This window comes from Manacus candei, unplaced genomic scaffold, assembly GCF_025592945.1.
Source record: "Manacus candei isolate 608988 ecotype Guabito, Panama unplaced genomic scaffold, ASM2559294v1 h1tg000071l, whole genome shotgun sequence".
NCBI lineage: Eukaryota > Metazoa > Chordata > Aves > Passeriformes > Pipridae > Manacus > Manacus candei.
The window spans coordinates 2,387,006-2,404,551 of NW_026138119.1; the positions used below are offsets into that span (position 1 = coordinate 2,387,006).

Genomic DNA, 17,546 nt, shown 5'->3' on the forward strand with positions numbered 1-17,546 from the left:
ATCCTCCCATAATAGCAACTTATTTCACAGCAAACACTTGCCCAGTTTTATTTTCTACCCCATCTTCTGCCAGCTAAATTTGTCTGTGACACATAGGAACAGTTTTGTAACTGATTTCATGTCCTGACAGACAGAGCCATGGAAATTTTAATATATTAAAGCCCTATCAAAGCTCAAGAGCAGTGATATTAACTTTATTATTTAATTCACATTTATTTATACCAGACATAATTGCACTATCCACATGGCAGGCACAAATAAATGAGAAATAAAGGTAGAAAAAACTGCAATGCAAATGGGATGCTATATAAATATATAACTGAGATGGGAAACTTCCAAATGCAGTTGATGTTCTGAACAGGATGCAATTATGCCAAAAAAGCCTTCCCAGGCAGTTACACACAAAAAAGAGGTTTAATTGTGAGATATCTTCAATATTTGAAAGTATTTGAAAGTACAGCCTAAGAGACTGATCTTTCCAAGTCCCAGTTTTTATCAGCATCTTTTTCAGCACCTTCCCATTGTGACCTATAAATGAACTCAGATGTTACAAAAGTTCTGTTGATTAAAACTCCTGTTTTTTACACATTTATGGTTTGGAATTTGGGAAATTAAAAAAAAAAAAAATCGACCTGAAAAAAATTAACTTTGAGCAATTCACTTCTAAGCTACAAAACTTTCTGCTGAATAACAAATCACACCAAGCAAACCAAAAACAATTAAATCATCTCCTTCTTTGTTTGCATCAGCTTCAAGACAGGCTTTAGAGTTGCCAGTTTTAGGCAAACTGAGAGTTCAAAAGATGAAACTTAAAAACTACTGATGTTTTCATAGTAATTTAAAACCAGCACATAACCTGCAATCAGCTCTGTGAAGGTGAAAATCATTAGTTCAGTTTTTTATCAAGAATTGCTGGAGAATTTACCACCCTACTTGATACCAGAGTTGACTGGATCCCTTTCACACATGGAATTCATGTAAATTTTATACCCTATTAATGATTTGCATGCAGTCAGCTCATTATGGAGCAAAAATGCTCATTTTTCCTGCTTCCCACACTTATAAAATGAAGTAATATATTTTTTCCAAGTTTCAGCAGCATAAACTCTTGAGTGTTCTTGCCCTGCTGAGACTGCTGGGGAGACACCTTCACCAGCTCTTTGTGTAAGAGAGGAAGGACCCAAAAATAAACCCCCATGATTTCTCCTGATGCAATTCCTTCAGTCTGTGCCATCATATCAGTGAGTTCTAATCTCTCAAAAACTGAGTTCTGAGTACAAATCACCAAGTACAACATCATTTAGAGGATTATAAAAATAACTTCACTTGCAACAACCAGCAGAGAGACAATTATTGCCAGACTCTCTCCTCTCCTTTATCATCTCACTTACAAAAACCTGCTCTAAGACAACCACCTGATTGTGACTTGATAAAGAAAAATACAGCAATCTGAACAAATTTGACTTATCCCTTGAACTGCTGCAGTGGATACACCCCAGATGTTCTTTTACCTCCAGAAGCACGAAGAACTGGTTTCCCATGGAAAGAGAGCCAAAGTGGGATGGTAAACAGCACAGAGCTTATTCAAATTCTGAGTAGGATTTCATTAGGATCAGTATCTGTCCCCAGAATTATTCAGCACTGGATGGATGTCCTCCAAGCTGCAGAAACTACATGTTCTCGGCACTAAGACCACCAGAATTAAACCCACTCCTTGGTGGTTCTCGTTCCAGCAGTGAATTATAAACCCTGTAAGTGATGTGGAACAGGGCACAGGAACATTTAGGCAGGAAAAAGCCAAGCCAAAGGCTTTGGGAAGTGCTGGGAGAGCGACCGCGCTCATTATCATATCTTTTGATCGAGCACAAAGCCACAAACCTGGATGAAGCAGGAGAGACAAAATAATAATTATGGAATCCTTCACCCCTGTAAACTCCACACAATAATACCCAGTGTTTATGAAACAGGTGCTGTTAAAGGAACAAATGCTTAACTGTTGAATATTTGCTAAACACAAGAGCTTTCTTACAAGTATTTTTGCTACCAACCTGAGAAGAAAGCTGACAAAGAAGAGCAGGGAATCCAGGGATTTAGGCTATTTAGCCCAGGAAACATGCTCACACTGCTTCTGCCAACCAGTAAATATCACAGCACTGTAAAACCTTATTTAACAAGTAAATTTTAAGCACTTCAAAGACCAAAAAAAAAAAAAGCCAACTTGCATTTCCCCTCCAATGCATTACATTAGCTCTTGGCTTTCCTGCCTGCATCTTGCCAAAGGTCTCAGGCTACTGTCAGCATTAAGTCTGGAAACTATGTAAAGCTCCCAGGCCTGATAAATAAGTAAAACCCACTGAGTTCCTTTTGAAAAATCCGAATTTTACACACTGTTTTACAGAGGCAACAACATTTGTTATGGAAAGGGCTGGAAACAACCCCCTGCTCCCAGCAAGCTGCAGCACTGAGACACTTCCATATGCTCCTTCAATATCTGAGTTTTGACATTATAACTGTGATGGTGGAAAACATCATTTCTGCACATAAACTAACGCTGCACTAACTAAATCTGCCAAGAAATCAGAATTTTTCCTTGTCATTGTCTATTTTCCCAAGTGGTACCAAACAAAAACATCCTGGGGGTGTTTATCTCAGAGCCCAAGGGGCCAGTGGGGCTGGAGGACCAGGGTCACTCCCCTCTGCTCAGCTTTGGGCAGCACCTGGTCTCATTCCTGCCTGGCAATCTGGCTCATTCCAATGGCTGTGGAAAAGTGATCTCCCCAAGGATGGCTTGCCAAGCCTCCCCAGACCTCCCACACTCACCTCCTGTGAACCAAAGTTCCACAAACCCAGTGGTAGTTTTGCTTCTTGACCACTTAAACATCAGGAACTTTATTTTCTCGGTGCCAGGAGAATTCCTTGAAGTGCCCCTTGGGTTCCCATGGAAGTTTGTGGATGAATAAAGGTAATTTTGTTCTAATGAAACCTCATTTTCTCAAACCACTGTCTCAGCTAAAAGGACTTGGAATCTTCCAAGTGCAGGTTTCCAGATGCACAGAGTGATCCCTGTCAGTATTCCCAGATTTATCTGGGGAGATGGATGATGCTGAATGGGGAAACACCTTCCTTCACAACATCCTTCCCCTCTGCCTTCTGGAATTCTGACAAACAGTTGTAGGACCTCCCTCTGGGGTCCATCTGTGCCAACCAGGCATCCACCAGAGCCAGGAGCTCCAGCTTCCAGGAACAAACCATTCAGCCCAATTCCTGGGCAAGAAGAGGGGCTGTCTCACAGAATTTCTCTAGCTCCAGTTGTTTGGCTACCAAAATTCTCTTTTCATGGCCAGAAGGCAAAAAACAAAAAAAGAGGAAGAGTGCACCATCAAATGAAACAAAGCCAAAACTAGGAGTTCAAATCTAAATTGTCATGCATGCTCCCAGTGATTTGTCCTTGAGGGAAAAGAAAACAACAAAGGATGAAGAATTTTCCTACTTAAATGCCAGCTTAGAGGTGGGGAAGTCAAATATCTTTTAATAGTAAAGAGAAAATACAGTTGCAGGTAAAACCTGCAGCGATGAATGACTTTCAGTGACAGTCTACACCAGAATCAAATTCCTGTTCTTGACCCTTCCCACACTTCCCCAGGAGCTCAGCCTTACTCAGATCAAAATGAAATCCAGGATATGCACCAGGATTTGAAAGATCAAGGCACAAAATTCTGTCAATTCACATGCATCAAATCCAAATCTAACATTTCAGGGAAACACCCTTAATCAGCCACTTGAAGGTAGTTATGGAAACCTTATCAGGTAAGATTTACTTCAGAACATGTTTTAATATTATAAACAGAGAAGCATTTTTTTTAACCAAATTGACCAGAAATTAGTCTAAAATAATAAAAAAGCCCCCAAATCTTTCATCTGCATAGTGAGATTTTAAATAAGAAAATCACTCACTGAACACATCCAACATCTTAAAACAAAAACATAACCCTGAGAGATGACATCAAGTCATCAAGTTCAAATATTATTCAAAATTATAAGCTCATAGGAAACCTTCTTAAACCCATCTCTCTATGAATTAAAGAGGCTTATAAATTTCGAGGGACTGTGCAATGCTATTCCAGCAGCAATGGCTAAACATGTGACAACGACTTGCAGGAGCCATTTCAAAAATCAAATTACATTTCCACGGGTCACAGTCCTGCAGAGACACACATGGACACAAATCCTTACTCACTGGAGCAGCACCACCAGCATAACACGGAAAAAGTTTATTTTTTCCTACTGTTTGTGGCATTTAAGTGCTGCTAAATGTAATCTGCACAAGCCTAAATGCAAGCAGAAAAGCTGGCAAAGGCTGCTCCAGCCAGGGATCACATCTCTGCCACGGGGAAAGCTGTTTCTTTTTAGTCCTTGGTGAAAGGAAAGCCAAATACTTCTCCAATCAAAGTCTGTGTTGCCAAGTGCACAAACAGACTTGCCACTGAGCAATTCACTGGTCCAGGAGGTCCAGACACAAGGGTGAGTTGTGGAGCCCCAGCAGACACCACCCAAGGCACGAGGCCACCGAGCCCTCACTGCAGCGCAGGAGCCGTGCCAGTCCCTTCCCTCCAGGAGCAGCTTCTCTCGGAAACAAAGTCACAGCACACACAGCGTGCATCTCCAGGCCTGCAAGAGCCATTTTATCACTGACGGCTAAAAAGTTTCAGGCAATGTTACAAACAATTCCAGCGACTGAGAAATATTTACATCGGGAAACCCGCCCGTTCTGTTCTTTTAAGTTATCAATGTTTTGCTGACACCCTCCCCAAATTCCCACATTTTTAAACGATATCTGATCCCTGGGGGAGGGTTTTTGCCTCTTGTTGCGTGTAATGAAATACCTTCACTAATATTAAACACTACAAATCCATGATTTTATTTTCCCCACAGTCACTGAGATGAGGAGGCCACTGACAGAGCTGGGAATATTTGAAAAGAAAAATAATTTTGACAAATATTCCAGCAAGGATTAATATTTAACGGCAGGAATGGACCTCTTTTCTTCAGCCTTGTCACCAAGTAAGCCAGTGCTAATCCATTAAGCATATTATGAGTTTGGAGAATTAGACTTAGATTAAGAGGGCCACCTCATTTTCCAAAACAAGACTCTGTACATGGTTTTATTATATGTTTTGTTCTGGATAAAAAAACCCCAACCACTAGTGTTCCATCCTATTTGTTCACAATGAAGCTACTTAAACTCAAGATGGATCTAGCACATGGAGACAGATCTAGTTCAAAAGAAAAAAGCAAATTTCAACAGCTGCCAGGAAAAGGCTTTCAAATATACTCCAAGAATATTTATTGTTCCACGTTAGACTGTACAGACTCGTGACAATGTGAGGGAAGGGAGAACTCCTCTGTCACCTACAACCTGCTCTTTAATGTCACAGAACACAAACTGCACCTGCTCATTCATTTCTTTTTCACAAAAGAAAAACGCTGCTGAACACAAACGGATTGTATTTCAGCTCATCTTGAAGGCAAACCCACAATCTGACGGGATAAAAAGTCCTAACTGAGCACACAAAGGGTGTCAAGGTCCCAGCATCCACTGGCCAAGATGACTAGACAAGGAAGCACCTAAAGCCTTCCCAGCCTGGAGGGACTCAGGGCCTGCAAGCAGTGACATAAAGCTCTGAGGAACAAAGTCTGCTTAGCTAAAGCAAGGATTTAAACATTTTGAGGCAGGCAAAGCACCTCCCAGGCACCATCTGGGAGCGTTCACCATTAGGTTTGCTGATTCAGGGCATCTCACACAGTCCCGTTATTCCTGCTGGAGGTACCAGGAAACACATAACATTAACAAGAGACGAGGCTGCCATGTTATTGATATTTAAAACAAAGCCAAATTTAATTACTCCTGGAACGGCAGGGGAGACAGAAAAAGCAAGAACAAAATCAAGAATGAGCTCCTGACAGAGGTGATCTTACCTATTCCGTAGGCTTTAGCACAGATCCATTGTAGATTAGCAGCTATTTTTGCTCTGGCTGAATCATAGAGCTCCAAGGGGACAATCTCAACTGCACTATCCGTCAGAGCATCCATTTTTCTTCTGGTGCTATCTCCACCCGCACAAACATCAACATCCACCATCTAAAACAAAAACAAAAGACAGCGACTTTTACACGAGCCGATTTACACGAGTCGATTCCGAGGCCACGCAGGAGAGGGGCCGCACACAACAGGCCCGGCATCCTTCGGGATTCCCACCGGGAGGGCTGATGAGGCGATTCAAAACCCACTCGGAAATCAAAGGGCATCGGAGCCCGGGACGAGCATCCCTTTTTTTGTGTGTGTGTGTGAAGGGCAGGGCCCGGCTCGGCGGAGAAAGGCGCAGCCCCGTCACCTGCTGAAGGGATAAAGGATGGGGCTCTCCCGAACAATGCGCGCAGGTACCGCCGCCCCCTCCCCGCCCGCGGGGCAGCACCTGCGGCTCCTTCCCCCGCCGAGCCCCGGAGAAGCAGCAGAGGCTCCGCGCCCGCACGCCCATGGCCGGGCCGAGCGGCGCCCCCTCCCCGCATCCCCTCCCGCATCCCCGGCCCCGCCCGGGCGGAGGGGGAGGAGGAGGCGGCGGCGGGGGCGGGGGAGGCGGGGAGGGGGCGCAGCCCACCCGGCGCCGGCTCCGCGCAGGGCCCCGCCGAGCCCCCGCCGCCGCCGCCGCCGCTCCCCCCGCCCGCCCCGCGCGGCCTGCAGGCCCCGCCGCCTCACCTTTGCCGCGCTACCGCTGCCTCATGCCCGGGGAGGGACGGGGGCACCGCGGCGCCCTGGGTGGGGCAGGGGCGGGGAGGGGGGGATGCCGGCCCGGCGGGCCCGGCGCCGGTGCCGGTGGCGGGGAAGGGAAGGGCCGGGACGGAGCGGCCGCCGAGGGGCCGCGGCTGCCACAGCGCGCTCGGGGCCGCGCGCGCCCGCGCGCGCGCATGCGCCCGCCTCCCGCCCCGCGCGCGCTCCCGCGCCCTCTCCCTCCCTCTCTCCCGCCGCTCGCCCCCTCCCTTCCCGCCGCTCCCGGCTCCGGGAGCGCGCGCGCGCGCGCTCGGCGGGAAAAGGGAGAGAGGCGGGTGAGAGAAGGGTGGAGGGAGGGAGGGAGGGAAGGCGGGGGAGGGAGCGGCTGCGCGCGCGCGCTCGCGGGGCACGGCCGCCCTCCCGCCGCCCGCGCGCGCCGGGCAACCGTTGCCATGGCGACCGCGCCGGCCCGCGCGCGCGCGGGGAGCGCAGACCCGCCCTCATGGACCCGCCGTGCTCATGGACCCACGGCCCCTCACGGACCCACGGCCCCTCATGGACCCACGGCCCCTCACAGACCCACAGCCCTTCATGGACCCACAGCCCCTCACAGACCCATGGCCCCTCACAGACCCATGGCCCTTCATGGACCCACGGCCCCTCACGGACCCACGGCCCCTCATGGACCCACGGCCCCTCACAGACCCACAGCCCTTCATGGACCCACAGCCCCTCACAGACCCATGGCCCCTCACAGACCCACGGCCCTTCATGGACCCAGGGCCTCTCATGGACCCACGGCCCCTCACGGACCCACGGCCCTTCATGGACCCACGGCCTTTCATGGACCCACAGCCCCTCATGGACCCAGGGCCCCTCATGGACCCACGGCCCTCACAGACCCATGGCCCCTCAAGGACCCACCGTGCTCATGGACCCAGGGCCCCTCATAGACCCACGGCCCCTCATGGACCCACGGCCCCTGATGCACCCACAGCCCCTTTTGGATCAAAAAGTACCAGAAACAATTTTCTTCACGTTATTACAAATAATCTCCCTCAAGGCTCGTTGAGTTACCACCTGCTCACCACCAAAGTACATCAAAGAGTTTCCAGGCTGAAGCCTGGCTTACATGTCTTATGTGCTTCTTAGCAAAAAGGGAATTTCTTTCCCTGCTTTATGTCATGATCTACAAAGAGAGCAAGAAATATGTGACAGGTACAATATGTGATTGGTTTTTGCTGGGTTGGAAGGGACCCACAAGGATCATCCAGTTCAACTCTTAACCCTGCACAGACACCTCAACAATCCCCCTCTGTCCCTGAGAGTGTTGTCCAAACCCTCCTGGAGCTCTGGCAGCCTTGGTGCTGTGCTCACTGCCCTGGGGAGCCTGGTCAGTGCCCAACCACCCTTGGGGGGAAGAACCTTTTGCTGAGATCCAACCTGACCCTGCCCTGACACAGCTCCAACCATTCCCTCAAGTCCTGTCACTGGTCACAGAAGGAAGAGATTGATGCTGCCTCTCCATGTCCCCTGCTGAGGAAGTTGTAGACAGAGATAAATCTCCCCTTCTGCGGGTTGAACAGACCCAGTGACCTCAGCCACTCCTCACACGGCTTCACCTCCAGCCCCTCCACCATCCTCATGTCCCTCCTTTGGACACAGTTTAATAGCTTTAGATCTTTCTTGTATTGTGGTGCCCTAAACTGCACATAGTTTTGGGCACCACTGCTCACCAGGCTCGTGACCAAAACCGGATCCTGCAGATTAACTCACTTGACAAGTGAGTTCCAGGGCTCATCGCAAAAGTGAAGCTGCATGATTGAACAGGGCTCCGAGCCTTTAGTGCCTGTGCCCGAGAGACGAATTATCTTCATATCTATCTACTGAAACCATGATTATAGGTTTAGCTGCACAACAGCATAGCAGACTGACCTTATTCTACATAATTTTGTTATGATTCTCATAATTTTAATTTTTTTTGCATGTAACTGGTAGATTACATAAATATTTCAAAATCATTAAAGATTCATTTGGGTCTGTCTTAAGATTCCACGTTTATTTCCCCGTGTCTTCTCAAAGTGCAAGGGGAGGGCACTCTGTGTCACCAGGAAATACAACCTGGCGTTCAAAGGTTATTCCAGCCTCTATCACTCCTCCACATTAAAGGATTGTGTGCAATTAAAGTGTCTTTGCAAACAAGTTGCCGGTTGTTTTATAATCTCTGTTCCAAGGGGTTGGTTTTCAGCACGGTTGTTAGAGGCTGTCGTTTCACGGCGTTATCACTAGAACAAGCTGCTCTTGTTTTTAGATTAAGCATTAAGGCCCAATCCAAATCCCCTTATATTTGAGAAGAATGTTTTCATTTTCGTGGTGGACTGGGCATTAGATCCACTGCAGGAACAGAACAGCCCTTGGACTCGTAGAGCAGGTGACCTGTATCGAGGGTGAAGGTGCAACCATGAGAAATCTGACCTACTTCTTCCTCTGACATATTTTTCCTTGAGATAAATAATGGATTCAGTTGTTACGCTCATCAGAAACAAAATACGTTCTACGAAGGTGGCAGACTACCCCTGTGAAACCAAGTCAGTGTTAACCTGGATCCCTGAAACTCTCAGAATAAAACAAAAAATGGAAACGTTTGGCTCAAGGAAACAAACGTTGTGGAGAAAAAGCACAGGGGGGAGTCTGGTGGTGAGAACACACTTCTTTCCCAGGCTGCACGTGGGATCCTGACCTTGGAATTGCCTCTTGTTCTCCCCCTTCCTCTCCTTTCTGCACCTCTTCCAGCCTGGTGTGGGATGTGCTGCTGCCTCTTCCTCTGCAGTAACTCCCTGAAACTCTGGTCGTGAGGGCATTTGCGTGTCCTTAAGTGGAAGCTGAAATTGATGTTTTGGGGAAACTTTGCAGGTGATGACGAAGTGGTTTGTCAAGAACTCGGCATCATCCCACACCAGCGTCCTCAAACTTGTCCTGCAGATAAAAAGCCTGCACTTAAAGTGGGAGGGTCACCAGTGGATTGCTGAGCATGTTTGCTTTTTCCCTGAGAAAACAAATGACTCTTCCGTGTTCAGTAGCAGCAAATTCAGCTGTAATTTGTGTGCCACTTGTTTCTCTCTGTACTCCACTACAAAACACGCTCCAAGGCTTTTCTTCTGCAAAATGTTAATACATTGCCTTTCTATATGAAATAATTTCCCTATTAGACTCCTGGATTCCTTACGCATTCAGAGTGGGAGTGCACGTGAACTGACACACTCTGCACAACTCGTCTTCCAGCAGAGCTCAGAGATTAATTACTGGGAGGCAATTCCTGTGAGAAATCACCATATTCAAACACGACACCTATTACAGGGAGCGAAGCTGAACCCGTGTTCTTGTTTTCTCCCATACTGGATGAGTTCCTGGGATTTCAGTTTCTTCCACCATGTTTCATTTATGAATATTGGGAGACTTCATGTGGAATAATGATATCAGTTGCTTGGCATCCCAAGGACATCAGATCCAAATTGATACTGTAAAAAAAAAGTATCTTCTGTAAAAATAGAAAAAATAGAAACCAGCAGTGCCCTGGGATCCTAGAGGGTGGAGATAGTTCCTGGGTAAGAAGAGGAAGAAAGAGCTTCCATTCCTAGGATTGTTTGGGTTGGAAGGGACCATAAAGATCACCCAGTTCCACCCCCTGCCCTGGGCAGGGACACCTTCCACTATCCCAGGTTGCTCCAAGCCCCGTCCAACCTGGCCTTGAACACTTCCAGGGATGTGGCAGCCACAGCTTCTCCTCAGCAGTCCAGGTGGTACCTGAAAAAAGGTTCTTCACCTTCAGTCTTGCCCAACAACTCCTGCCTGTGCTCTCCCAGCAGTGAGAGAAAACAGTCAAATGAATCGATATTTTTTTCCTCTTATCCTTGCAGAATTTCCACCATGGCCATGAGTGCTGGGGACGGTCCCCGTAGAGCAGTGAGCAGCTCATGCCCACCCAGAGCCCTGGCTGCCTGCAGCTCCCTCCTTAGGGCTCTATTTTCAGCCCTGGACTAATTTTGAACCCTGCTGTAGCTGCTTCCCTGTGCTTAGTTGTTCAGGGCCTCGTTTGCCCCCGTGCTGAGCACTTAATATCCCCAGTCAGGATCGACTTAGAGCCTGGGCACATCCAGAGGTCACAGTGTGGGGCCAGTGCTGGTACCACGGCTGCCTGGAAAAGGAGATGTGCTCCAAAAGACATTTCAAATATCTCCTGACTGTCAGGAGCCAGGGTCCCATCACATGAGGGGGACGAGGGGGGGACTGGCAGCCTCCTCATGCTACTGCTGCTGCGACAGCTCAGAATGTCTTTTCCTGCCTTGTACAAAATAGTTTCCCATGACAGTCCATCACGGAGCAAACCCTGAGGAGGAGAGAGCAGGACATTATTCTTAGCAATGGAACCGTCACCTCAGTGCCGTTCCCAGCGCCGCGGGAGCAGCTCCTGATGCCGCTGTCAGCAATTCCTTATCTCCAGCCCTGGAGCTCCCCAGGAGCACGCAGAGCTGTGGCCCCGTGCACCGGGGAGCCGCAGGCAACCAGCAGGATTTTTCATGTGAATAAAGAAAACAAATGAAGGGCAGGTTGCAGGACTCTATTTCACTCGTGCTGTTTCAAAGGCAACGTGCATGAGACACAGCCATTATGCTGATGAGTGCAACAAGTTATTCAGAATTATTTCTTTTTCCCCTCGCTTGGAGTGTTTGATGTGTATCAGGCAGGAAGCACTGGCAGCTCTGCTGCTTACAGAGAGGGGCTTCCCCCATCGCATCTAAAGGAGTACTTGTGTTCAACACTTATCTTCAAAGTGCTGTGCAAACATTAATTAATGACTCTGTTATTGCCAGGGGGAAGAGCTGGCAGAGGGAGGGGTGACAGCTCTCCCTGCTTTGCTGGGAGCCAGACCTTCCTTCCCCGGCTGGGAGGAGCGGGATGCTCCGGGCCCACGGAGATCTCCAACAATTACAGCTCTGGAGGAGCTGGCGGTGGGTTTTAAGTGCCTGCATTAATAATAGGAGGGGGTTTAGCCTGTAAGATATCTTTATCTGTAAGATTATTTATTTTTAAAGTCCCTGGACTATGTTTAGGAGGATAACGGGTCAATAGCATTTACAGCCCAGCAGGTTTTCCCAGAAGACTCCTCCCACCAAGCCTTGTCCTTCCTCAAGCAACCTCAACCAGGGAGACCCCAGGGACGAGCTGGGTGAGCACTGAGAGGGTTTTGAGTGTTGTCATGATCTAATTAATGAGCAAATTAGGTGTTTCTATCTGTCCATATATCTTTACATTCATGAAACCCTCTTCAGCAGTCACACTTGGGCGGTGCTCAGAGAGAAATCGATTTCTGTTGGGACTGTTGGTTTGCTTTTCCCAGATGATTTCTTTCTAAAGTGCATTTTTCTCCTTAGGCCACTTAGAGTAAAACTATATTTACCACAACCCTAACTGTGCAAAGAGAGAATGAGTTATCTCCAACTTTTTCCCCACTTAAACATTAAGGGAAAGCAACGAGTAACTAAAAGGCAGAATAAACGAATAAGAATAAAAATCTAATTGAATTCCAAGACGCAACATCTGTCTCCTGCTCCTGACTAAGCAAGGTGCAGGAGCCCAGGGCAAGATGGAACATACTCAGTGTCATCATCCCAATAGATGCCGTTGGGATTGCGGAGCAGCACAAATCCCTGGCACAGGGATAACACAGCACAGAGCCCCCCTCTCCTCTCCTCTCCTCTCCTCTCCTCTCCTCTCCTCTCCTCTCCTCTCCTCTCCTCTCCTCTCCTCTCCTCTCCTCTCCTCTCCTCTCCTCTCCTCTCCGACCCTCTCCTCTCCGACCCTCTCCTCTCCTCTCCTCTCCTCTCCGACCCTCTCCTCTCCTCTCCGACCCTCTCCTCTCCGACCCTCTCCTCTCCTCTCCTCTCCTCTCCTCTCCTCTCCTCTCCTCTCCTCTCCTCTCCTCTCCTCTCCTCTCCTCTCCTCTCCTCTCCTCTCCTCTCCTCTCCTCTCCTCTCCTCTCCTCTCCTCTCCTCTCCTCTCCTCTCCTCTCCTCTCCTCTCCTCTCCTCTCCTCTCCTCTCCTCTCCTCTCCTCTCCTCTCCTCTCCTCTCCTCTCCTCTCCTCTCCTCTCCTCTCCTCTCCTCATGAGCCATCACATGGTTATATCCTGAAAAAACATCCTGAACCTCTGCTAAGTGTTACCTTTGGGAATTCACAGCCAGCTCAGCCAACCCTTTCCAAAAGGGTGTTACAACATCGTTATTGCACTGAAATGTTTGACATTCATCACACAGGGGGAGGTGTTGTGTGGGAACAAATCTGGGACCGCCTCGTTCCAGGTCTCCTGGGGGATGCACAAAGGCAAACGCTGCCTGCCAGCTCCTGGAAAATCACCTCATCCCTCCCAGACACAGGAGGGATGTACCTGACCCAGCATTTTCCTTGTCCTATGGCAGGTTTGCATTATGGTCTCATGATACAGGAGATATTCTGAGGACATTTCTGCACTTTAGAGCTTCTTCCTTCATAAATATAAACTCTCAGCCCTGGGCTGAGTGACCAGCGCTGCCTCTTGCTTCGGGTTATTTTGATGTGCTTCAACCCAGAGAGCGCCTAAAGAACAAAAACTGCCTCAAAAGCAAATTAAAGCTCCTCTAATTCCACAACAGCAGGGTCTGGCAGGGGTGGGCGGTGACTTCCCACTGCATTTGGACTCATTCCCATTCAGTATTTTTAGCTCCTGCCCTTCTGGTGGGATGCAGCTCCTGGTTCCCTTGCTACCGGCTCTGTGCTGCAGCTGAGCCCTTCCCCTGGCAGCCCTGTCCCCTCCTGCCCTGCCTGTGGAGAGGTGCCAAGGCAAACACTGCACTCATCACCCCTCTGAGTCCTGGCCAGCCTGCACATGCTCCAACACTCTTAAACCTGTAGCCAGAGAAATATGTTAACGTACAAATTAGTCAGAGTAATTCAAACACCTCGATCCTGCTCATCCAGGTCCTGTTGACAGCAAGGACTTGACTCTAAAACTGAGACACTGAGCAGGAAACCAAGAGATGCCAGATCTCTGATCCACCGACAGTGAGCTCCAGGTGATGGACCTTGGAACAGATTCCTGGGGGGAGGGCTGGGCAGTTGCCAGCCCGTGCCCACACTCCAGACATGGGTGCTAAAGCCCAGGGGCACACGGAATGTCCTTCCCTGCTCCAGAGCTTGGCACAGAGGGGTCCCTGCATCACCAGATCCCCCCCACCCAATCCATTCCAAAGGCTTTGGCACCTGCTGAGGCTGGAGCCACACCAGTGGCTCCGTGTGAGCGGGATGTGGCCCCACAGCAGGATGGGGTGAGCGAGGAAAGCGGCCACAGCACCGTGAGCAGCACCCAGGGGAGAAACACAACACGGGTCCCATCCTGCTGTGACAGGGGTGACCCCCCTGACCCTTGAAGTGGGCACAGTGCTGGTCAGTTGGGCCATCAGGCATGGATGGTGCCCACATGAGTGGGGCTGTATGGCCCTGGTCCCCAGGGCAGTGCTGGACCACCCCCATCCCCACACGTGCCAAGGCTGATGCCCTCCCAGCACTGCTCTGCCCCAGACTCCCCTCACTCCCCACACTCTCAGAGCAGGCTGAGAGCAGCCTGAACACCCCCAGTGAGTCCTGGAAAGTGGGGTGACAACACCCCCGGGTGCCAGGAACACATGGAGAAGGAGGTGATGCAAAGGACACCCATATCCCTGGGGCTGGGCCATGGGGTGCCTGTCCTGCTGGGCGAGACACACGGATGCTGTAAAACCCCCAACAGCCCAAAGACCCCCAGACACGTAACCCCCTGCCAGCACTGACTTACGGGTGGCAGCCGTCGGCATCCTCGCAGCCTCGGGGGTCTCTTGGCAGCAGCCCGTGGCATGGGAGCCCATGGCACGTCCCGGGGGCTCAGCGCCGGGGGGCTCGGTCCTCTCCGCTCGCCGGGAAGGGCTGGGGGGAGCGGGGCAGCGCTGCGCTCCTCGGCATCGCTGGAATCACCACGGCAACTGCGGGTGACTCACGAGCCTTTCTGAGTGACATCAGAGACGCGGAGGAGGGGGCCGGGGGCTGGAGGGCGATGCCGGGAGCAGATATTCCCGGTTCGGTTTTGTTGGGGAGAGCTGGAGGGTTTCGTGCACAGAAAACGTGCAGATCCGTTCCCCCCGCCCAGGGCAGCGTCTCGCCGGGATCTTGGCGTTATTTTGCAGGAGATCCAGGGAGTCAGGAGGGGAGGAGATGCTGGAGCCCGTCCAGCTCTGAAAGCTGGGACACCCCGGGCAGACAAGGTCCTGCTCCCCCCCCGCCCTTGGACTTGGATTCTGTTCCAAAAAACCGAACGAGATGAACAAAAACAGTTTAAAATTACTTACTTTGACTGGTTTCCCCTTGGTACCAGGGGTGTGAAGGGGGGGGGAGTCACCTCGGAGGGGGATGTGCTGGGCTCCTTGTCTTCAGCCACGCTGCTCCTGCACATCATCCCTATGGAACCTGCCCTGCAGCTCCCTGCACTTGTGGTCGTGGGAGCAGAAAAGGGACCTTGTTTGGAAACCAGTCCTGAGCAGGGAGGAATGTTTGCTGGGCACACACGCAGGGGGTTGGGACCAGCTCACAAACGCTTCCCATCAGACATTTTTCAGAGGGATTTGGCAGCAGGTTTGCTCAGGGCCCCGCGGGGCTTCCTCACCCACCATCTGCAGCCACGGCCAGAAGCGCTGCCGCTCTGTCCCCTCACAGCCTCCCTTAGACTGAGCCCGAGGAGACAGAAGGAAGTATTTTTAGCAGGATGAGAGTCCTGCACGAGGCTCTGTGCTGAGCAAGAGCGGCGCTGGGTCAGCCAGTGGTGCAGCAGCTACACCATCTCCAAAGAATAAACTCCTATCAACCTTCCCATGGGAGCAGCTCCAGGGGCATCACTCAACACCTCCCCATCAGACAACCTTCTGGGGGCTCCTGGGCATCCCTGCTGGGCTCGGGGAACCCAACACTTGGGGCTTTTATTTTTAGCCCAGCAAACTATAAATACAGCCCATGGTAACCCACGGGAATTTGGGAAGTGACGGCACCCGGGAAGCCCGTGGTGGCCTGAGCTGCACCTCCAAATCTCCCACTTCCAGACACCTGGATGGAAACACCTCAGACCAGTTATGGGTTGGGCTGCACCAGGCATGATGCTGCTGCAAGGGGGAGAGGGGGCTGGCAGGAAGAGTGGGCTGCTGCCTGCTCCTGCCTGCATTGGCAGCAAATGGGAGAGGAGGGATGGGGAAGGTTCACCGGAGGCCAGAGCGCAGATTTTGGGGAGGATTGTGCATTTTTTCTTTTTTTGGTGAGTGTTCCCATGTGGGAGCAGGGGAGGAAGGCACTGTCTGTGAGGGAACAGGGAGTAGGGGGGTCCAGGCAGAGCACCCCATGATTCATCACAGGCAGCCTGGCAACCAGCTCCTGTGCAGGGAAAACACAGATGGAGCAGGGATGCTGCAGCACCAATCCAACAGTGTGGAAATAGCTGCCTGGGGTCCTTTTAAGGATGATTTTAAAGGCTCTGAACTACTTCCCTTTTCTTGCACGCTCACAGAGGAGCTGTGTGGGGTGTGGAGGTCCAGCAGCCCACAGTGCCTGGATCACCCCCGCTGGGACCACGCAAGCACATGGGAATAGAGTGAAAAATCTAATTCCATGTGCCAAGAAATCCAGAGAGATGTCCCAACACCCTCTCTGGCCCTCACAACAGGAAGGGGTTGAGGTGGGTGCATGGCTGGAGGCAGCAGGGGCAGCTCAGCCCCGGGGCTCTGCTATTCCGAGGGTTGTCCTGCACAGCAGCTCCAGGAGGAGCTCAATAAATAATTCAACCCAACTCCAGGTGTGTGGGAGCTGCTGCGGGTCTGGGACTCCCAGGCACGGATTCCCTGTGGAGCAGCCCTTCCTCAGAGGACAAACAGAGGTTCAATGCAACACAAATGTGGTTTCTGCCCGAGCTACGGCTCATAAAAGCCAAGAAACCACATCATGCATAAGCACTCCCAGTCTGCCATGAATAATTCTGTCTCAGGGTGCACCAGCAGCCACACACACCTGCACAGCCCCAGAGGCTCAGCCAGTCCTCAACAGGGAGCAGGAGTGAAGCCTCCACAGCCACTGCTCCCACTGTGCACCCCAAGCCCTGGTCTAGAACCAGCTCCCAGCTCCACACAGTCACTTCCCAGAGTGGGAGAGCTCGTTATGCAACTGCTGATGGCATTGGTAACGAAACCTGCTTGAGCTGCAGCTCTTCCCTGTGACAGAGCAGGGAAGCAGCACTGCTGCATCCCAGGGTACAGGATGGGTGCAGGACCCCACAGTGCAGGGTTTGCATCCCACCTGCAGCCCAGCACCCGGGTGTGCTGCTGGAGCCCAGAGCCACCAGTGACCCCCCCGGGAGCCCCGGGCACTGCAGCTCTCAGCTCAGGCCTTGTATTCAGGCACCAGCTCCTCAGCCAGGCATCTGATTTACAGCCCTGGCACTGAGCTGGTCACCTCTCCAGGTTTATTTTGGTCCAGCGTGGCCTGGTCCAGCACATCTCGAGTTACTGATGTCCCTCCCCCAGCTCCACCAGTGCCTGGATTCCTGGTGACACTGGATACACAGGGCCGGGCTCAGGTCACGCTCACTGGCACTCGTGCCAAGCTCACACATGAACACCACAGCCCTGCCCACTCTCCAGCCATTTTCCACAAACAAACCACTGGAGCAACATCCAGTT

General features: G+C 50.9%; 1 protein-coding gene across 4 annotated transcripts in view; it reads right to left on the bottom strand.

Annotated features, from left to right (window-relative positions):
* Nucleotides 1–14,824, bottom strand: part of CAMSAP1 (calmodulin regulated spectrin associated protein 1) — a 34,678-nt gene extending 19,854 nt beyond the window's left edge. The window contains exons 1-2 of one of the 4 annotated variants that reach the window (XM_051808075.1): nt 14,633–14,824; nt 5,977–6,139 (exon numbers count right to left, since the gene is read on the bottom strand). In XM_051808075.1, coding sequence (XP_051664035.1) covers nt 5,977–6,139; nt 14,633–14,692 — 223 coding nt within the window. In that variant the 5' untranslated portion in view covers nt 14,693–14,824. Of the gene's footprint in view, nt 1–5,976; nt 6,140–6,473; nt 6,497–6,754; nt 6,958–14,632 lie in introns of those variants that run through there. The other 3 variants (XM_051808076.1, XM_051808078.1, XM_051808079.1) reach the window with 3 other exon arrangements.
* Between the last annotated feature and the right edge of the window lie 2,722 nt (nt 14,825–17,546).